Source organism: Ruditapes philippinarum, unplaced genomic scaffold, assembly GCF_026571515.1.
Source record: "Ruditapes philippinarum isolate M1 unplaced genomic scaffold, ASM2657151v2 ctg261_1_1_1_1, whole genome shotgun sequence".
Lineage (NCBI taxonomy): Eukaryota > Metazoa > Mollusca > Bivalvia > Venerida > Veneridae > Ruditapes > Ruditapes philippinarum.
In genome coordinates, this window is record NW_026857651.1 from 196,620 (window position 1) to 220,416 (window position 23,797).

The 23,797-nt window shown below is 29.8% G+C and overlaps 1 protein-coding gene across 1 annotated transcript in view; it reads left to right on the plus strand.

Moving 5' to 3' along the window:
* Positions 1–10,258, plus strand: part of LOC132750505 (calcitonin gene-related peptide type 1 receptor-like) — a 68,163-nt gene extending 57,905 nt beyond the window's left edge. Inside the window, exons 3-14 of the mRNA XM_060740503.1 lie at positions 2,231–2,344; positions 2,701–2,801; positions 4,167–4,264; positions 5,427–5,553; positions 6,369–6,522; positions 6,720–6,786; positions 7,224–7,287; positions 7,556–7,635; positions 8,007–8,142; positions 8,375–8,416; positions 9,229–9,381; positions 9,896–10,258. Of these exons, the coding sequence (XP_060596486.1) occupies positions 2,231–2,344; positions 2,701–2,801; positions 4,167–4,264; positions 5,427–5,553; positions 6,369–6,522; positions 6,720–6,786; positions 7,224–7,287; positions 7,556–7,635; positions 8,007–8,142; positions 8,375–8,416; positions 9,229–9,381; positions 9,896–9,937 (1,178 nt within the window). The 3' untranslated portion in view covers positions 9,938–10,258. The remainder of the gene's footprint in view (positions 1–2,230; positions 2,345–2,700; positions 2,802–4,166; positions 4,265–5,426; positions 5,554–6,368; positions 6,523–6,719; positions 6,787–7,223; positions 7,288–7,555; positions 7,636–8,006; positions 8,143–8,374; positions 8,417–9,228; positions 9,382–9,895) is intronic.
* The last annotated feature ends 13,539 nt before the right edge of the window (positions 10,259–23,797 follow it).

Genomic DNA, 23,797 nt, shown 5'->3' on the forward strand with positions numbered 1-23,797 from the left:
TTTATCATAGTCAACATCAAAAAACGTTCCCTGTTGTCACAATGTGAAACCCTAGAAAAAGAAACCAATGAACGAGCATCTGAACAATGAACGAGCATCTTAATATGATATTTCTATCGCTATCCCTTTCTCTGTCGTCACAATATGTAAATCCCAAACAAAATGAACCAATCAATGGGCATGCTCTGGAGTGCGGGTAACTAATACCTGCACTCCAGTTAACGCACTGTGCATGTACAATTTAACTCTGTCACATTTTCAAGAAAGGTCCCCAAACTATGATACAATAACATATAATGCTTGCTATTATTGTGTCTCCAGTTAATAACACTATAATGAAAGGTCACTTAAATGAAAGTGTTGTCCTAATTCTTAGTTGACGTATGTCAAACAAAACACACTTATACTTGTGATTTACAACATAAAACTTCAATTTTCTCATTTCCTGCCCTTGTCTAAAGTAGCTAGAAATGATATAATTTGCATGATTAATTATATATTTATTACAGTAGATTTTATACGAATATAAAATATCTTAATGTGATGCGGTGAATGGTTAGTGAATTGCGAGGACATGTAATTCGTTATTTAAAATGGAAAGCTGTTGTTCACATAATCTTTTCATAACGAAAAATATTCAAATGAGTAAGTGTTAACTAAAAGTTTCATACACTTAGAAAGCGAAGAAATGTACATTATAAACTATATAGACTGAATTTGTAAAGTATATTGTTACTGTGCAACACTTTTAAAACTTTATTAAGATTATTAACTTTATTATCTGAACGTTTCATTACCCAATAATCACAATACAGTAAACAATGTTCCCTTTAGAAACGACTGACAGAGACCAGCTAGAACAAACAACATTTTTAGATGATTCTTTACAACAAAGTGTTGGAAACACAATTCCCTTTAGTGATGAAAGACAATCATCTGCAGTAAAAAGACAATTAAATAACCCAGCTAAGCTGTTTAAGTTGTTATATTGTTAGGAAAAATGTTAAAAACAGCAGAACAAATGATAAAATGTTAGTCCCAAGTGAATGTAGGGACTTTTGGAATAATACAAACATGTACGTCTTGTGTTTATCTATTGAAAAAGTCCAAATAACTCGTGATATTTCGTATGTGAGAAGTTTCAGAGATGAAGCCAACAACGATTAGTCCCATTGTTTATGTATTATATTGCTGATGGTAATGTTGCTGATGATTCGGACGTTACAGATTTTACGTCGAATAAGATAAATCAATAAATAAAATATGACTATTTTGATAAATCAATAAATAAAACTGATGTGACGAACCATTCTTTTCTAAATGCATGTATAAGTTACAAGTAACTACAGTAACGCAATAATTCAATAACAACAAAACTAAGAAATATAACATTTCTTTTACGACATTTTAAGATTTTTAACATCAAGTTTATCTTGAAATACGATGTTTTTTAGATATAATATAGATATTGTATACCGAAGTAAAACAAATACACATGTATGTTATATTTGTGCTCAAAATGGTCGAAAACCGATTCGAATGTCTCGATTCAGAAACAAACAAATAAACAGATACACAAACAAATATTTAAACGTGACAAAATATTAAATGACTATTACAGTTACTATACTAATTGAAGAAATGCTAAAGAAGCAAAAGTGGCCATTGTGTATTTAGTTGACAGCTGTAACAAGACACCATAAATCAATGTTTTTCACACACAAAAAACATTACATGTTTTAGGATTTATGGGTCTTAAAAGTTTCGACATAATAAACATTAATACACTGAACTGTGCAAAAGTAGTATAAATTATAGTTACGTATGGAAACCGAGATATACAAAGATGAATTCAAATTAATTGCAAAATCTTAAGGACATATGTAAAATTGATAAATGAAAAAAATCGTACTCGCAAAAGTCTTTGTTGTTAAGTCAAACATTATTACACTTCAACAACAGTACATGTAATATCTATGTGATTACAAAATACTTTAAAGCGCACATGAATATATTTTCAAAGTCAAAATTTTAATGTGTTTTAGCGTGTTTTAGCGTGGAGTAAGGGTTTTAATGCATTGATAATGCCAATGTGTAAATACTTTTGTTTATGCACCTGTTCGCACTGATTGTAATTTTTGGTAATGCGTAAAGTATTGCAATTGATGTCTGAGTTTAATCTTTAAAATGACTTTAAGCAAAATATTAAAAATGAATTATTTCATTTCAGATGGTATTTACTGTAACAGAACAATGGATCATTGGGGAGGTTGTTGGCCAGACACGTATCCAGGACAATTTGCACAAATTCAGTGTCCAGATATAATTACCTTTGACACAAACTGTAAGTCTGTCCACAAAATTACAGAAAACAACACAACTTTAACATGTATCAATGAGTCAAGAAAAGTATCATACCTATTTATGTATATCTGTTTCAGGTAATCAACTGGATGTATTAAATGTTGTATACCAATAATAACCGTGAAAAAACTGTACTTGTAAAATACTGGTAAACACATGCCGCTTTTATATGTCTAGACAGGATATAAATATGAGATGCAAAATCTTTGTATTTTATTTTGATCATCAGATATTTGTCTGATTAAGGTGTTGTTTTTCATTCCATTAAGGTATTCATGTCCATTACTTTAGATGTAAGTATTGAGAATACTTAGGAATATGATCATTTTGTTTCAGCCGTTGCATATAGAGAATGTACTGCGAATGGAACATGGTACGTGAACCCTAAAACAGGAAAGACTTGGGCAAACTATTCAATGTGTTTACGAAAGGTTCAAGTAAGTCTTTTGTATTATAATTTATAACAAATAGAATGTAAAGTATTTTCTGACTATGATAGTGTCAATAATAATATAATAAGATGGACGTTTATTTTAAATATGTGCGACAGTTCAAAATCATATGCATAATCTCCGTGTGACAAAAATAAATTATTTGACACCTTTAACTCAGCTAAACTCTTTAAAAAACGACCACTAAAATAACATTTACTAACGTAACATTTTAATCTAATACATAATTGTAATCTTATTTTTATTGGTACAATACACATTAATATATTTAAACATTACATTAGACGCCTGGTGTTTAGTGACTGTTGCAAAGAGTCAAACATTATAACCTTTACAAAATGTGACTATCCCAAAATTTGAAATATGTATTTACTTAGTAATTTCAATTTTAATTTAAACGTTTACTTCAATGTTGCAGAAAAAAATCAACAACATGTTAAGTACCATATATTTTATATATTTGCGTCCAAAGGACGATTGCTTAACAAATTACAAGTAACTTTTAGAGGCACCAAAACACATCTTGCTATTTAGCATATGTCTGACGTAAATGTAATACAATGCACATTAAAATAAGCAATGGGAAGCACTATAATGCATGTCTGGATATAAAAGTGCTGTATTATTAATTTGCTTTACACTTAATTACATTTCAGATGAAATTACATCATTATATAATTACCTTGAATTACGCTCATTTGTATGTCAGACATTTAAGATGAATCAATCCGACGAAATTAATCCCGAAAGTTATTTTATGTTATACAATGTAGTAAGTTATATAGCACATGTCCAAATAATATTTTAAATATGCTAACTTTAAAGATCATTTATTTTTTTCTAAATTATCAGTTTTGTAAAATTACCATTACTTTAGATGCAGAGTGATTGATATACATTTCCAATAATGATCATTGGAAAACAATACACAATATGTATTTAACTTAAAAGATAAATGGTAACGATGAACCATTCTAAAATATTTTTAGCCCTGATACTTGAAGCCTATGAAAATTAATTGTGCAGCAAGAATTATTACACTCAAAGACCTACAAGCAGGTTATTTATTACATATACAAATAACAACATTACATCGTCTCGTTTAAAGGCACACTTTGCCTCAATAATCAATTGTTTTTCAATTCCTTTCAAATTCCAAACATGTTTTTGAAATGTTTTCACTATAATTACAAAAAATGCTAATGAAGCAACAGAAGCAAAAGAAAGTTCATCTATATGGCAAGTTAGCATTTTTGTCGGAATATGTAACAGCATACCAAAAATAAAGAAAACTGAAGAAAAAGATTACATATCTGAGTCATAATGGGCCTTTAATGTCTTATTTTTCAGGTCACTGACGACATCAATTACATCTACATATTCATCGGAGGATTTGTCTTGTCATTATTGATGCTGATTATTTCTCTTGGTATATTTATACGCTTCAAGTATATCTATCACATCTTCCTTCATCTATGAAAAAAAAAATAATTAGATGTATACTTCGTCATCCTCAGAGACGTTTTTCCAAATTAAGTCGTATTTCTTTCTCTCTTTGTCGTTGAAAACAATGTAATGATTTATGTATGAAAGGAATTACATAACAAATGTTTCTGGCGAAAAAATAATACCATCTTATGTAAAAACGTGCAATCTAATTGATCCGATCTTGAATTTCAGTAGATCGAGCTCTTCACTGTGACGCATCTACTGTAAAAATGGCAGCGTGTAGTTATTTAAATATATATCAACCCAATTAACTTTCTACATGTATCAAATAAATTATAAATTTAAAATGTTTAAATAATTATTAAAAAACAACAACAACAAATGGTGTAATTGCAGAAAAGATGTTCTTATTAACAAAATAAAAGTTTTCTTTTAAAAAATATTAAAATGTTAATCTAGGAAGATCTCACTATTTATATACAGCAGGAATGGAATATTTGTTCCATCAAACGCATCATTTGTATCTGATTCAAGGGAAGACGTTGCAAAGAATGCGACTTTCATAATTTCAAATGAGTTTAAGCGACTACTCTTTGTGATTTATTAAGTGTCTTTAAAATTTAGATTATGCAATTTGATAAGAAATGATTAAGTGACATTTATGCATTATACAATTTATTTATGTACTGTACTATATAAAGTATTGAGAATTATATACAATTGTGACGCAGAAGTTTTCCCGAGTATAGTTGGTTTAACCTGCTAAAAGAGGTTACATATCGAAGCCAATTAATTAAGATGTGTCAATTTTGTGTGTAAATTATATGCTAATTAATTTTGTGCTATTAACAATGAAATTCTAGTGTTTTTTTTTGTTTTAAAAAGACAAAGTTTACAAACTTTATTAAATTCAATTGAATGAGTTTTCCTGCTTGCGAAAACTGTATTTACATCTACCGCATGTTGGTATAATAAATATGTTGTCGAAATATATGCACGTACACTGTACGATTAAAGATTGATCTGGACGATTGAAGGAAAATGTTAAAAGTCATTATCTAGGGTGTAAAATTCATATTTCCTACCATTTATTCGAGCTATAGCCTAATATCAACTTTGGTTATAAGCCATTCAATATACAATTGTATTTTCAATTTTCAGACAGTTGCGCTGTGACAGGATAAGTATTCATAAAAATTTGTTCCTTTCCTACATCTTCACGGGGATGTCATGGATCTTTTATTACGTTCTTGCTGCACTCGATGGAAACGTTATGCTATCAAATCCAGTAAGTTTACTAACTGTCATATAAAATACCTTATTTGTTGAAATTACATAATTATGTAAATTATCTGTTCATATGTCATTTCATTCCACAATAAGCTATTTTTACTTAAACTTTATTTCTTAACTTACACTATAATCGAAATAGAATATTGTCAGGCCATAATTGGTAAAATGGGTATTTCTCTTTACCTCATCACCTCATCACATATTAAGTATGTATATTGTGTTAAATGCAGCGGCAGGATAAATTTATGAACCACAAACTTCTCCTTTATTGAGAATACATTGCAAGCAAACCTCATTAACCCTCTATATTTTCAGTAATGAAATCAATCTCTAGGAAAGTGTTTTCTTGTGAGAATCTTAGCAATTGTTAACTTATGACCCGTTATTAGGCATGTTTTAATAACGATGGAGCTGAAAATGTCCTTACCATAAATATATATTACCATTGTTTTGAAGTAAAATAAGGTAATGTTAACCTCAGCAATGCTCTCTGTATACGTTGCTGTTATATTTTGGGATTGTGTTTATGATTTGGATAATTTAAAAATAAAAGAAGTATCATGTAAACAATTTGTGTACTATACTTATGTTCGTTTTTGTGATCCATGTATAGCTAGATGTGACGTTACTTGCTGAGCTTTTGATAGCAAAACTGAACTTTACGCATTATAAAGCAGTGAAGACAATTTACGCGTTTTAAAGAAGGGTTTGTAAGCATATAATTCCGAATAATAAAAATATTTTTTCAATTGTCAATTAATACATTTTGTTTTAAATTCCTGATAATGTCTATTACTTCTTTTTTTAAAGATATGGTGCCAGGTGCTACATGTCATTTGTCAGTATTTTGTTGTAAGTAACTTCATGTGGATGTTCTGCGAGGGACTTTACCTTAATACAATCATGGTGTTTGCCTTTAATTCAGGCAAAAGGCTAATAATATCTTGTTATGGTATAGGATGGGGTAAGTTATTTTATTATTATTTAAATGTCAGTTCAAACAATACTAGTACGGTAGGTTTAACGATTAGGAAGACTTTTGTGTATTATTTTAAAATATATCAAATACAACTGATGTTCCTTTCTGCACAAGATCTTTCTAAATAAGTAAATGTTAATTGTTAGAATTAAAATTTGTTTTTTCTATTTTTTCGTTTTCAGTATTTCCACTGATATTAGCATCTTTGTATGCCATGATAAGAGGAAGCGATAAAACATCTACTGCAGCGTAAGACATAATAATATTCCACTTAAGCAACAATTTAATATAATCATAACGTTTTTGTTCATTTCGAAAAGATAGATTTCGATGAATTAATATAAGTAAATCCAAACGTTTGTACTTTTCAGTGGTTTTTACTTAAAATTACGACAGTAAAATATTTTGGGACTGGCTTTGATTTCTTACTGAGATTCTTGTTGTTTACTTTTTAAATTACAAATTAATTTAAGAAGTTGTTTATTCGCAACTAGTTTTGAAGTTCCAAGAAAGATGGTTTCCATGTTTCTATTTAAACAATAAACCACTAAAAACGAATTTTTCAAGATGATTCGAAAAATTAACAATAGTGATACATTATTTGACATTCCTATTTCTTCTGTACGTCAATATCTATGAAAAATATATTTTATATCACAAGTATTTTAATATGAATGTTTTGACAGATGCTGGATGAGTGAAAGCAATTTACAGTGGATTATGTACGGACCAATTGTTCTATCTTTATCTGTAAGTAACTTATCAGCACACGTTGAATTATCAATTATTTTAATTCGACAGTGAATGATTGAGGTGACCATCTCACAGTTCTGTTAATTTCCGAGTTTTGCTGAATTTGATTATGTACTCTAAGCTCTAAGAATCTGAAATTTTTGAATTCGAAAATCTAAGTACATAGCTATCATTATAATTTACATACATTCTTTAATTTAAAGAAAATAATAATTAGATACTTATCGGTTTCTGTTTTAATTTCACAATATGTTAATAATTTCAGATCAATGTTCTTTTCCTGGCTAACATAGTTCGACTTCTTGTTACAAAATTACGTCAAATGCCAGATGCCAATCAAACGAGGTAACATGAAGTTGTAATTTGTCCATCTTATTCAAAATGTAAAAGCTGGATTAATAAGTTTAAACATATGACAATTTATGTAAATCATGTATATGATTAGGCATTTTACTTTTTTCATATTTTGTCTCAGATTGTCGCATTTATTTTATACTAAAGAAGAAAGAAATAAGGAAGTTCATATATGAAATTTTTACTTCGAAAGGTTTTCATTTATTATGATATTTCTTATTTGTATCGCGTTTACATGATTTTCAATATTAGTAAGAAAGTGTATATATTTTTCTTGTCATTTTCTATCCTAAGAACTTATAATCAGTATGTTACAGCTCACATCTTACAAATGATACAAATTTCCATTACCTTGTTTTCAGAAAAGCTACTCGAGCGACGCTAATATTGATTCCACTATTAGGTTTACAGTACCTTTTGTTCCCTGTAAGACCAGAAACTGGTTCACCGTTAGAAAATTTTTACCACATAGCAATAGCACTTTTGATTTCTTTACAGGTATTCTAAATCTACTTTTTATGTTGAAATAATGATGTTAACAGTAATTTAAAACATGATTTACAGAGTGATAATTTTCAATCATGTTCTTTTGTTATATCAAATCAGAGATTGTTGATAAACTTGGTAATGTGTTGAATGAAATATTTTGAAACCGTTTCTTTCGTTAAAACTTAAGATATATCAAACTGATATTGACTATAGAATGTGACACGTCTTTGTTTATTTATAGGGTGCTTTTGTGTCATTGATGTACTGTTTTTGTAATAGTGAGGTAAGTAATTTTCTTTCTTTACACTATGTATGCTTTGCACTATGTATGCCTTTCCATCTTTTCATCAAGCAGATAATTAAAAAGTATTCAATATATGTTTCGACAATTTTTCTAGTTTCTTTTTCTGTATACATATACATGTATATCACAATTGCATTAAATATAGAAACATTAAGCATGTAGACAAATCGATATGTTTTGTTTTTGTTGAAAAGGCAAGATATTCTGTTTATCTACAACTAAAAAAGGTAATATACAGTGTATCGTTTGCATCCTTTATGGTTTTCTGTGTATCAATTTGGTTGTTTAAAACGTGGTACACACTTCTTACTACTTCTCACGAAGCACATAACCTGTAATTATCATTGCATATGTCACATTTTGAGCTGGTATAACTTGATATCCTGATTTTCTTAAATTATTTATATTTGCTATTGTTTGTTTATAATATATAATATAGATTCTCAATATACATTATATTCTATTACGTCTTGTGTCTTAAGGACCAATTCAACGAACCTATTCTCAAAAAATATGCGCGTACATTTCACATGTGCAATGTATGTGTCAAGTGGAGGCTAACTGGCTACTGTTTACTTAATATTTTTTGATAATAAAAATGTCATTTAAATCTTCATTAAGCCATCGTATGAACATAACTACAGTTTTTACGAGTATACAAAGGCCACAAATAAGCAAATAAATGATTTGATATTTTGTTTTTATATTTCTCACAAATGTTGGTTAAATGATGTATGTTTTATCATTTTATGAAATGTGAACATTCTCCTAAAGTAATAATCTATTTATAGGTATTACAATTATTAAAACGGAAGTGGAGCCAGCACAGATTAATGCGTTCTGGGAAATTACTACGCTCAACTTCTACACATATAACAACTTATACTACAATCGACCCTGCTACGAATGTGACTTCTACGTACTGCAGCACTGCGAGACTAAACGTAAGTTGTTTCTAGAACTTGATATATATACTTAAGTAACATATATTTATAGGCAAACATTCCCTTTCCTTCTCATTAAAGTTCACATCATTTAGCTCGTAATATGGACTTGATGCTTAATTAACAACCAGCTTATACAATTATTGTACAGAAGCGCATGTAATTTTAATAATTGACTAAATAAAATGCATACGTTGATAGATGAATTTACAGATATTTAAAACATTGACGTAATAAAATAAAAGCAATGATAAAACATTTCATTTGTTTTAGATGTCAATATCCCCTTATCTATAGAAATATACAAAATATGAGACTAAAGTCAACACACGAGGGTACGTTTGCTGACACTCAGCCACCACAATATTCCGAAACACTGAGTACCTAAAGGGGCACAAAACTAGCAATCCAGCAGGATGTGATGGCATGAAGAAGACATGACATAGAGTGGCCAATTAAACTAACACATGTATAACCACTAGACAACAATTAATGTTTTCCTTTTCATTTTTAGGAGCCTGCTGTTGAACTGTCAAGATTCGAAAATGGAGTTTGAAGAACACAAAACAAACAAGACTATTCGCAAGACACAATCAAACTCTAAAAATGTATTTGAACCCACGGCCATTTTAAAATGATGGAGATATATTTAGTACAGACGTTATTGATACAAAAGCGCAAAGCCAAAATACCTCTTGTCAGGTGTAAATATTATATGAAAGCTCTAGTATTTATCTAGTGTGAATGATGCAATAAAACAATGAAAGCTTTGTGTTGCTTAAAGGCAACATGCTATTAAATAGGGCAATGCCATGCTTTTGTAAGCGTTCATGTGAGCAAGTGTCAAACAAACAAACAAATGTATTATTTCAAGATCATTAATAGGTAAACTGTTCACAAATAATCAAACAAGTCATACTACATTTGTATGGCTTTGCATTACATGTAAACAGTTTTAGCTTCGTATTGAAACCCGCTTTTATTCTGAATATGCTGACAAAATATACTCGGATATGTCTTTTTAGGTACTTACACGTTTCTTATTTCGTTTAGTGAGGCATTGAAATAGACACCCAATACTCCTTTTTGAAAGAATACTTTAATTTATAAATAACGTAATAACAAGGCAATAAGTTTATTCAAATTTGCCAAATAATATTCTATGTCTCTATGATAACAAACTACTTCATTAATGTTGTTAACAGAAGCAAATGTTCTTAGATATTTTTTTTCCATAAATATATGTAAGAAATGTATATAAAGGAAGTCTTTTCACCAACTGGTATGCATTCAGAAGGTATGAGTTTTTGCTTCCGTCACATAAGGTACACATGTAGTTTTTACCACTCATTTAGAGCTGATGACACAGCAAAAATTATAACCAATATACGAGAAACACATCTACATAAGTTTGTATCAATTATAATATATTTTTGAAATAAACTCGTAGAAGTGTATAATCTAATCAAAACATCTTTATTTAGTTATAATCATTATATAAAAGGTTCAATATATTACAGTAGATGGTGTCGTCAATGAATATATATTACACTGGTACACGATTTACTACAGAACTAACTAGTTATTTCCTGATGCCTTAAACAATTTTTATGTTTTCGGGATCAATAAGACCTTTGTTTAGCGATACACTATATGAATGTTTTTGATAATATTCTGGGTAATATAAAAAAGATAAGGAAAGTTAATAACCCAATGAAAAGACATTTATGATTTTGTAACTAATTATATATTTTAAGTGCAGCATTAAACATGACAAAAAGTAAATAAAATATCCTTTAAAGTTATTATCCTTTTTCAAATATTAATTTGGATTTAAAAACTTCCTAGTCATTCATAAAGCTTAAAACGATATGTTTAATTTAAATATGTTTAAAAATCGGTGATAAAGTATTAAGAAGTACCAATTAAAAATTAGTCAAAAAAATTGATTTTATACTTTGGTTTTGGCAAATGTTTCTTTTCATTATAAAGGTGACAATCATTATTCTGTACAAAACTTACTAAACAATGAGGTTTGATATTTAAAATGTATTACTAGTATTAAAGCTGTTAAACATTTGGTCTACTGACTCTGCGTTGTGTGCCTTTTTATCAATTTCAATAATCTGTACATCAATAGATTGAAAAAAGTACTTTTCATCAAAAATACATCTAAACATTATTTTTATTTGTGTTTGTGGAAACCGTGTACTAATGAGCACTTCCTAAATAGAGCTTAACTTTATCCCCTTATTGGCTACAGATGGAAGAATCATGTATAAGATCCGTTATTACTTTCTTCTCCGGAAATCAAAGGAATATATACGACATTTATCATCGATTTGTTTTCTTTATCTGATTGTAGTGCTAGTTAATGAATATCTTTGAACAAATTTCAACAAACGAAATGAAGGAAAATAAAAGTACGCTCATCAAAACGACCTGACAACAATCAAACATCTGGTAAGGGAGTGATCCCTCGGAAGCGGTATTCAATCTTTAACACGTGCTGGAATCAATGATCCAAAATGACCGAAAAAAAAGACTTGTATGTTGTACGTTTCAGCTTTACTGGCGGCGGAAGGTTTCAAATGCCGACAATGGCACCTGATAAGAACCATGGACGTTCCATAAGCTCGTTAATAACCTTACATGAAGGAATTCAATGTCCCTGGGGGATTCAAACCGACAGCGAAGATGAGCAAGACGTTAACGACATTAACCACATCGCCTAACATTAGTGTTTAAACTACCTTAGATGATACTTAAAAACCTTGAATTGATAGTGATAGATCTAAAATTCTCTTGCGTAATATCTATTTGTTGTTAATGTAAAACAGCATAAGAAACATAATATGATAATTTCGCAGCAAGAGATGACAGCAATTGAAAAGAGTTTTTATGAAAGGAACATTCTAAAATATGTGTTAAAACACTTGGGCGTAGTTTCTTTACTAATTAAATTGCAAGTGTACCAAAACAAAAACAAAATAAATGAATACATTAATAAATAACAAATAAATAAAACAAGATAATTAAATATATAAATAGAAAGTTAACCCTTATTTATGAAATCAGTTATTTCAATGATTAACAAATGATTAAAATTAATGACTCAATATTGATTAAAGTAATCAACAATCTTTGCCTAAAACGTTTCTGCATCCAAGCTAATAACTGGCACAAAGAATTTTAATACCCCTATTAGTGCTAAACGTTGACCACTGTATATACGGGGAAAACCTTTTAAGACCTTACAAACTGCTTTGCTATGCATTCTTGATTCTTTTATTTAAAACGTATTTCTTCCAAATTGTACGATGTCTCACAAAAAAATCTGCACTTTTTGCTAGAAACCATTTATACCAACAACGCAAATAGTTAATACTGTTTGGAAGCAGAAAATATCGACGTCCACGAAATGGAACTCCGACGAAATCTATCCCTATATGGCGACGTAAAGGCACAAAGTGGGAGCCTAACATAACACAAGAGATGACTAAAGGCCGGTTCATCAAGTGGACGAACTATCATAACCATATCTTTTCATGGATAGGAATGACTTAGATAAGGAAATAAAAAATAAACTAGTACATGTATATGGATCTTATTATACTATTCCTTATAGTTTTATGTTGTTTGTTGTTTTAAAATATCTCTCCATTTTAGTGCGTAATGTATTTACAATTCCGCCTCAAATGCACAGTATTATTTTTTTACCTTTTTTCAAACTTTTTTAATAAAGCAGATACATTCACTGAAAAACCAGCGGTACAAATTACTATGCTTTTATTCAATGAATATTTAGAAAATATGAATAGTGCAGAACCTGAGCAATATCATTCATAACTGCTTGTTGTATGAAAAATATTCAAAGATATTCCGGTTAAATAGTAAAAAACTTTGAAAATGCAAATAATGCCTCATCTGCGTATTGGGTTCTCGCCAACTCCAGAGAAATTATTGACTGACAAAAAAAAACGTTAGCGATATCGCTTCAATGTCTTAAAAAACTCAGTTATCCTGAATCTGTTTCAGTTTAAAATGCGTTATGAAAAGTATCATTGTTGGTAAATTTGTGACTACTTTCCTTCTCTTTAAACAGTTTCTTTTTAAATTACAAGTATTATTTACGTTTCTTTCTCTGAAAACATTACAGTGTGACAGAACAAGTGATCCCTAGGGGATGTTATTGGCTTAACACTTATCTGTAATAATCTGAATAAGTGTCACATATGCAGTATACAGATAGTTATGGTCTTCCTTTTGATAAAAAAGTAATTTATCTCGCATGATTTGATTACCTAAACAAGTTAGCATGTCTCATTGTCTACTTTAAAACAGGTTTAATTTATGAGGTGTTTTAATGGGAATTTCGAAAGTAACAAAGCTATCTCTTAAAGAAGCAGATTTTCGCAACAAACTGGAACAGCCATAATTGGGTATAGATTATAATACGAGTGTTTTGCATAGCATATGCCGATGTTAAGCACTACTATTTCATTGTCAGGACTGGTATATTGTCCAAAAATATTAATCTGACCATTCTGCAAACATATCCGGTACTCCATCAAGACTGGAATATACCTTTCATTTTTTTCCATTTTGCATATAGCTTTTTATTGTTACTTTCAAATTATTGTATACGAGTATGAGTACTTAACATGGTTAGAATGAGCAGAATGTCGAAAATAGCATTGACTTAACTGATTGAAATGTTCTTCGAGTCGTACATTGAGATTGGTTACATTTTTGCTGATATCGTCCAATATCATTGATGAAGATTGTTTTCTTTTATTATTTTCAATTGTATTCTTTATTCAATCCAAAAGCACAAGCGTCATACAGTTTTAAATATATCTTAAAAGTAGGTCACCTCAAACACAGAAATATAAAAGATCACTGAAAACGTTTTGCATAAGCTACATGCAGCCAGATGAGGTGCCTACATATTTCAAGAAAATCATTTTTCAAAAAAATGTACAAAACTTGTACTAAGATTTTTAGAATTTGTGAAAACGATTCGAGATTCAAGTAATAATTTGCATACTCTGTACGATTAATGACTTACTAATTAACACATGTTCACATAGATATATTTAAAGGAACTCAACTGAGGTTCAACAGCCTAAAACAATAGAATTTGAAATATCTTGTTTTTGAAATTAACAGGTGCACTTATATTTGAAATCAAAACAATAGATTTTATATGAATATACACGGTATTAAATGATAATCGATCTTTATGCGATTTTTGGCCAATTTGAGGGAAAAGCGTTACAACAGTTTTCAGTTTTTGGCCAGTTTGAAAAATAAAATTGATTATTTATAGGAGTCAGCGAATGATCTGAAATTTTGTACACGAATTATTGGTCCAGACATACTTCTATTTATACAAAATCTTGAACTTTTTTCGGTCCCTTCACTTAAAAACCTTGAGTCCATTTCACTTTTAAACGGATTTTCAAAATTGTCATGAAAATAGCAAAAATCTGAAGGCATTTGCTCCAAAGATTAAATCGGCTGAATTCATAACCATTCAATTTCTTGTATTATTTCAATCGATTAATCCGTTCACCATAATCCCACTTGGCTACATATTTCGCTGATACATTTTGATAATAAGTCGTTATATTACAAATTATATTAACAACTCAATCGATTCATCCGGCAACACAAATCCCCCAAGGCTATTAATTCCTCTTTGATATTTTCATAACGTAAAATTTTAATGGATGCGTATTCAAAAGTGACAGTGCTATTGTTAGCTCCAATATAATACAATTTAATTCTCATTGACGTGCCTTTAAGGATTGTATGTCAATTGCTATGCAAGTGCTAACGCAGAAATCAGCTTCAAGGCCTAAAGAGCATGACCCATAAAAATAACTGTTTGCATAAAAACAGTTATTAGAACAATTTCTTTTTCACTTTAGAATGATAAAAATATTTACCAATAAAGTGTCGTTAATGGTTTTCAACTAGAGTTCTGCCCCCTAACAGAAAGAATGACTTGAGCAGAGCAAACATTGTACTAATTGTGTATAATCCTTAATTACAATCAAAAGGACGAACAAGCAAACAAACAATTTAAAACAAAATTAAACCACACACACCTACTTACACAAATAAAATAGAATTTGCAATTCTGATTAAGCCGGTGCTAGGGGGCGTGGACGGTAACTTGCAGTACTTTTCAGTACTGTCCATGAACAGGCTCAATCAAACCGAGCCTGCAACATTTTACAATTTTGTCGTGTTGGGCGTTCTTATGGGATTCTGTTTTTCTCTATTGCATTCACAATTTTCTATAAACACAGATAAGGCACTTTATTGGTAAACGGGTAAAATGCAAATGCACTGTTTCATGTTTGTAATAATTTCATTTTATACCATACAAGTTTGCTTAAATATAACTATACTTTCCCTGAGGCTAAGATTCAACAACTTTTTATTTTATATATATATCAGACGTTGACGTAATTTAATATAAAATAAAATACTCTTATAACGCAGCATTACGATATCTCTGAAATAATATTGCAGTATAATTAACTTCAATGACGCAGATTCACATTTCAGATGAAATTATATAATTATATGGTGTTCCGTTCGGACAGTCACAACTTTTACCCTTTTCCCGGGATCGCAGGATTGTACGATGCTAAAAAAGCGATGGTACGATGGTACTTTAACCAAAACACGATGGTACTATAATAAGAACGATGGTAAAATGACGACGTTGCAATGGTACGATGATGAAAACGCCTCATTATACCATTCACCATCTTGCCATTATATTCAAAATATCTCGATAGGAATAGCCTCTCCTAACATACACGGTAATGCACTCATATATTCTTGATTAAAGATGTACTATTGTGCATGACCACCGGAAGGCGATGGCATGAAGATGAAAACGCGATTGCACGACCGTCCATTGCGAATTCATTACCGTACTTTCGTGTTGTGGTCATCGTATCATCGTACAATTACGTTTTTACCATCGTGTAGCGCAGATAATGATAAAACAAAAGTCACGATTGTCCAAACGGAACACCGTATAATTTAACTTTGTCATTTATGCAATGACACAAGATAAAAGAAGAAGAGGGTTTCTTACATTAAATCTTATACACTCATAAACCAAGATCAGTTATTCCTATATACATTTTGTTATAACATAATTTCATACATCAGATGTAAATTCACTGAAATATCAATACAATAAATGATTGCGTGTAACAAAATAAGTTTAAATATAATCTAGAAAACATAGATTTGAATTAACATAACGATATACCCTCAAAAATATAATAATTACGAGTAGTACAACTGTAATATTTTCTGTTTTGTTTTTAAACCGTACCAATTATATGTATATATTCAATGGTAAATTATCCTTAGTTCTTTCAGAAATATGTCTCTCCCTTTGTTTTTAGAGAGAATTCATGGTCTGTAAATGTTAATAACTTACAAACATTTAAATTAGTTAAAAATTAAAGTTGTAGGCTTATAATTGGAACGATGGCTGTAAAATTTCATAATAATTATTTATTGCTATAAACCTCTGTCTAGTTGACACTCATGGGCTTCTATTTATCTCATTATGATATTGTTAATATCTTTTAAATCTTCATTACGTCATGGTATCTACAAAAGTACACGATGTACGATAGCCTAATGGTCGTAAAGAATCATAAATAACTTGTTTGTTTCTTCCTCTACGTAGCGAAGAGTAACGGAGCGAAAATGGTGATCTGATTTGAATGAGATTGATAATGTTGGTAAAGAAATTAGTTTCCGTATTCACATAAATCCAAATATAATCTTGATTCATGCTAATAATTAAAGTTTGCCAAAATATCCTTCTATGCTGAGTGTAAATCAAACTTTAATCACGTTACCTTCAAAATTGCTGTTAAAAGGCTTAGTATGCATATTTCTGTCAAGCAAACACTATGGTACGATAACAGTTGAATTATGTTATGATCATTTATATGTTAACTGTTTCAAGTCATATGACTTAGGCTTTATGTATATAGATGATATTTGTGTAGCTAAGGGGGTAATCATTGTGTACGGCTCCATACAGTTTGCCTACTTTGACTAAAATATGAATTTACATAGATCGCATAAATCAATCGGAGAGTTAACAAAAAGGTTTATTGGTTTAAAATGAGTCTGTTAAAAGTACTTGTAACAACCTCATTTCACCAATCTTATAACTATTTATATGTGTAATAAAATTTCAGCCTTTTGTTTTGTCCTGCTTTGCTTTCCATGTATTCTGTAACCAGTTTCATCGTGTAATTAAACCATCTGGGGAACAATGTAATTACATCATATAATCATTTAGAATGCATTTATTCCTTTCTGATGAAGTTATTTTATGTGACTTTGGACAAGGATTGATAAACAATATAAGCAATATTATAATAGTAATAATTTGTCGGACTATTGACAATAGTGTATTACATATTATGTACCAGACGAGTCCACTTACAGTAAATTAATCAAAATTTATGTAAACGTTTATCAGTGTATCATATAAGATGACGAAATTAACAACAGCACTGTGAATTAATGTACACTTTTTAATGTCCCCCAGACAAAGAAACTTACTTAGCATATCAAACAGGATTTGGACAATTTTTTTGTGATTTCAATTTGATAAACAGATGTACAAGATACATTGATATCAACTCACTTTCTAATGACCTTGCTGGAGCAATATAATATGACCCTTATAATATAAGGCTTATTAAAAGTATTATTTAAATTAGGCTGAAAAAGCACGCACGGAATCTCATACACACTTGCAAATACACACTAATTTTGATGATATTTTGGTGTGAAATGAGGTTCAACATTTTTAGGTTTAACATTAATGTTAAGCGTTGGCGTGCGGTGCATTCGTGAATGTTCATTATAATTTTACAATCACATCAGTTTCACAGAATCTTTATAATACCATTATTTCACATTGCCCTAAGCATTTAATACCAATTTAATTACGTAAGGCGTAAAACATAAGGTGATCAGAAGTAAATTGTAAACCGTGTCGTATTTGGCATGAAGCACACACAGTACCAATTGAACTTTAAATATGAACATGTACACATTTTGTACAAAAGAAAAGTATGTGTCAAAAGTCACAAATATTTTACGTTATGAACTTTATATAATTTGTTAATAATTTTCAAAAAATATAGCCACTTTTTAACTGGTTCATCTACTTTCTACAAAATAAGACACAAAAAATATCGTCGTTTGCATATGTTGATATATCGTGAGAATAAATCGTTTTACGTGCCACAATAGACAAGTAAGGTATTTATGTCGAAACGAAAATGAAATTAGATAGACACAATTCATGTCACTTGATAAAAAAATCCCTCTGTAATAGATTATGTGACTGTTTTTACTTATCCATGCGTAAAACACTTGATTTTCCAGATATATCTGTCTGTCATTATTGCCACATATACTTTCTTAGGTTGGTAATAGACACTGTAGAAAGACAAACATGGTTTTGACCAATATGCATGCGCATATAGTCCCTCTAAAGTTGTAAAAATAATTACTTACGTAGATGATATAGCAAAATATAAGAAGGACTCGTATTCAAACTTATTAGCTTAGTGTTTGATGAAAGAGCTTCAAAGATATATAATCGTTGAAAACAGACAAATTTGTAATGGCTCATTAGTTTAGGTCAAGTTATAAATTGTGGTATGTAAAATGTAATCATTATGGTAGATACATTTTTATTTCTATACCATTAAGGAAGTAAATGAGAATCTCAAACATAACAGGAATTCGTTATCTGTTTCATTGCCAGACAAATGGTATTCGTTGCGAGGTTGACTTCATTAACTTTCAGTGTCTTTTGGTTGTGTTTGATGTTATTCAAATAGGGGGAACATCATATAAATAACTGGAAATGAAGGTAATCAAAATCATACGCAATAACTGTTTTGACCATTTTTCTTGTATTTATTTTCAGGAAATACTTGAAAGTGCAATTTTGTTTTGTTTTATTTTGCAAAAAAAAAGTACAATACCCCTTTCTTTTTATAATTACATTACATACAACCAGTGTGTTAGTAGGAAATATTGAATATTTGCAATATTTTCAAAATATATACCCTATATAATGTCAGTGAAAAGAAAATACATATTTACTGGTATAAATATAACCGTATGTGTTTTGGTAAAATGTCGTGAAAAAAGCATTGTAGAAATGTATATAAAATATCTTGAACACCTTTAGAAGGTTTTGTGCTTGCATTTCTGTTATTATCAAACTTTATATAATATTATTGTTTCCCTCTTAAATCCAAATACAAGAGATTTGTTGTTTTTGTAATAACATGACGTATTTGTACAAGTTTCGAAAAGTATTTGAAGGAACATTACAGGCCAGACGTCTCCAGTTGAAGATAGATCTTTGACATATTTGCGAAAGAAGAATAAGGGCCTGCTTTATTTTGTTTGTCTTATATCCTTGAAAAACTTGTAATATGATTTCCTTACAATATTTGTTTCCATATGTATGGAAAAAACACACCAAAAAACACTTGACAATTTCGATGGGAATTAAATGGGTATACTGTTGTTGGTTATGAAGTAAAATTAAATAGGGATATTAGAATGAAACTAACATTATTGTTGTTTTTTAGAATAATAAACGTTTAGTTTTTTCCTAATTATTTCAAATAAGCCTTTTGACTGTACTGTTGTAATTTTTCTTTGACTGTCAAAGCCTTAATTAAACTTTTATTGCGTTTGTCGGGCCATCTTAAACTAAAATTGACTTAAAATGAAAAAAATGTCAGTGGATTTCAAATCTGTTATATATTTGACAAAAAGGTTAATTTTATAATATCCTTTTCATTTACAAAGCATGGTAAAATAGTTAGAAGTTTTATAGAGGTTAAGCACATCTTAAATTATGTGTTATGATAAAACTACAAGAAGGTAATTTTACAACTCAAAATACAAATTTTTTTCCATAAGTCTATTCCAACATAAAAAACAATGTGAAAAATATATTGGATATAGAAACACAGATTTGCTGTTTTATTGTTATTGAAAACTTAGTCGATAGAGCTATTATAGTCCCTTTTACACTTATGAAGGGAACGAGTAAATTTCATTTTATAGATTTTCATATTTAATTTAGGAATAATTCTGAAACAAGTGTCGTAATCGCAAAATATCGTTTAAGTTTCATTGACATATACGTTTGATACTATACTTATCATATTAATTAATATTATTTATTCATTTTCTTATGGAGATAATAAAAATTGTGGCGCTTATTTTTAAAATTTCATATCTCGTAAATAAAACATAATTCTATACCATCTATACAATGAAGAATGCTTTAAAAGCTGCGTTAAATACACTTGACTTGGATTATACAAGTATGGTTTCACCTTTCAGTGAAAAAAGACTGTAAATGCAAAAAGAAATCAGTTAAATACAAACATAAATAACAAATATGTAAATATATAGATATATAAATACAAATAAATAAATCAATGTTATTTGATTCCCCCTCATGTTTCACAAAATGTTCAAATACTGTGTTTGTTCTTTATTTGGCCAGACTGTCAAAGCTTCTAATATCTATGCTGGGTATTGTGGCCACCTTGTTTAAACTTCATTTGACATTAAAAGAGTAAAAAGTAATCATCTTAACAGTGAACATAAAATATTTTAAAAAAACGTTATTTATATGAATTCGTTCTCATTAAATGAAGTTTGATAAAAATCTAGTCTAAACTTGCCAGGGAAGAAGACACATTGACGTAAGCCTCTTCCTATCTAATGTGTGTAACGATCAACTTATGTATTTGACCTTTTCTAATGTCTTACCCTCATTAAATCCACACGCAGATATGATATGGAAAAAAGTTGAAGTGGCATAATGCTCATTTTATTATCGTTGTCTGTTTGCCCCTTTATTTGTTATATATTTCAAGAGAATGGCTATTATAATGGCCACTGATCATCAAATATGACATAAAATGATAAAAGGAAGGATAAAATAATTATATGATCTGCCTAAAATATATAAAGATTTCCCCATTCTTCATGTGAATTGAAGGCTACAGATTCACTCATATATTCATAGACTTTCCATAAGTCACATTTGCTATTGATTACATTTGGGAGTTTGAGTACAAATTAAAAACAATTATAGCAAAGTGTCATATTTTGTTTATTTTTACTTCTGATCATCCAATGGAAAATTAACATTTACTCTTAGAATAGCACTTTAATTTGCTAAACATTTTTATTTACATGACATGTATGAATGTTAAGCAAAATTTAATATATGTTTTACTTTGTTGTGTTGTTTACTAAAATTTTAATTCTAGGTTTTACGTATGATGGTGATTACGTAATGAACATGCCATATCTATACAATTAAAAGGGACAATTGTTCAGTTACTTACATCAGCTAGATTTTATTAATCTTAAAAGGGAGACACAGGCAAAATTTTCATTTCTTAGTTTTGGATTTTTCATTCACTATTCTGTTAATGCCCTCAAAATGAATATATAAGACAGTCAATGGAACAAAACTTTTGTCCATATAAAGAATAAAATGGTGGTTTCCTAACTTGACCCGCGTGGGTCAGGTAAGAGCGCTATAATTTCGCAATATTTGTCAAAGTGAACTCTGGAAACGTTAAAGAACATTTCAAATGAAGGACATAGACTTGTTTCAATCATACAATATCCAAAGTATCTGTTATTGTAACTTAAAAGGTTTGTTCAGGTCACCTGACTTGTTTTTAAACTATTTGGTGATTCTATTGGCGTTTAAATTTTGTTCAACATATATAGATATATTTACGTTTCAAACCCAAAATATATAGAATTCAAACAAAATCATGCTGAAACTTCAAGAAATGTCATTTTAGCCTGATTTGAGTACGTAAATCATTTATATATCTTTGTCATTATTTTGCCTGGATATCCCTTTAAGATATTTCGATCAGTTTAGAATAAAAATCGGTTAAGAAACGCCTGACTCTTATTTTTTATTCTTCGCTAATTTCAAGATTAAAATGATAAAAAACAACGTTTGGGTAACAGGGAGAATAATTGTTGCATTCTAACATGCTAAAGAAAACTGTAAATTGTAATGTCGCACAGATGAAATAATTGCATCTCGGAGTTTTACCCCCAAAATAAATGATAAATAAATACGAGAAAAAACAGTCCAATTTATATTTAAGTGATGAAGTTTTCCCAATGTTGTTTGATTGATATTTGTGATGCATTTCACGTGCATTAAATCGATATTACCCAGATTAATTAACATTTGTTTTACAAGAATAATATTATCATGGCTAAAATTCATATAAAAAACACTAAACATTTTATATTCTTTTTAAATGATGTCCTCTGGTCAAATCTTAGATATGTAGATAGCATTATTTAACAGATATCTAAATTATGTATATAAATGAATTTAAACACGAAATTATTGTAAGAATTTTTGAAAGGAAGTCAAGATATGAGATATACGAGGGTTTTCTAACTAGTTTAAAATATAATATGACTGCAGCTCTACAGTTGATTATCTTAAAATATTATCCATTGTGTGCTAGGTGTCTGAATCATGTAACTATGACCATGCCACATTTGTTAAGATGAAGCTAGAAAGAAAGCGATCGCATTTTTGTTCATCTGTACGACTAAAAAAATCGATCTGTTTGTATGTAAGGAGTATATCACACACATTTTCAGCTTTTCAACGTAAAATAAAGAAAAACAGAATCCCTCAAGAAAGTCCAACACAACAAAAAAATATGATAAACAAGATCAACAAGGAAAGGCGGCGCTCAATGAACGCAAACCCCATATGACCCAGCAACAAGAACCAATGGCAAGGAGCCCCGGCGGACCCAAAACTAAAACAGGACAGGGCAAAGACAGAGCGCGGACAGGTTAATCATTAAATGATAAATAATTTGTAACTGATTAGGAATTAAAAGAAAATAATAATAGGCCCACATAGGGGAAGGGGATAGGAGACCGGGGGAAGGGGGAGGGGGATGGGGTAATGAAAGAAATAAAAAACTAGAGGCAATGGGGAAGATACTTACCGTAGACGAGAAAACAACAAGGGACACAAGCAAAAGTGTCACCAAAACAGTATGAAACAACATAGATATACATCTGAGGAACACAGTGGGGCGCCGCCTTGGAACGGTCAGCAGCATAATAATGACTGCTGGGGAGTTTAAACCTCGCTCTTAGCCCCACCATGTTCCTATAAACGAGACAGTGTAAATAAAATGAATCCCCGCCAAGTGAAATTCTAACAGTTGTCATGGTTACAAAAGGTTAAATAAGTAAAACACTAAAATGATCATGTAGAAACATATAA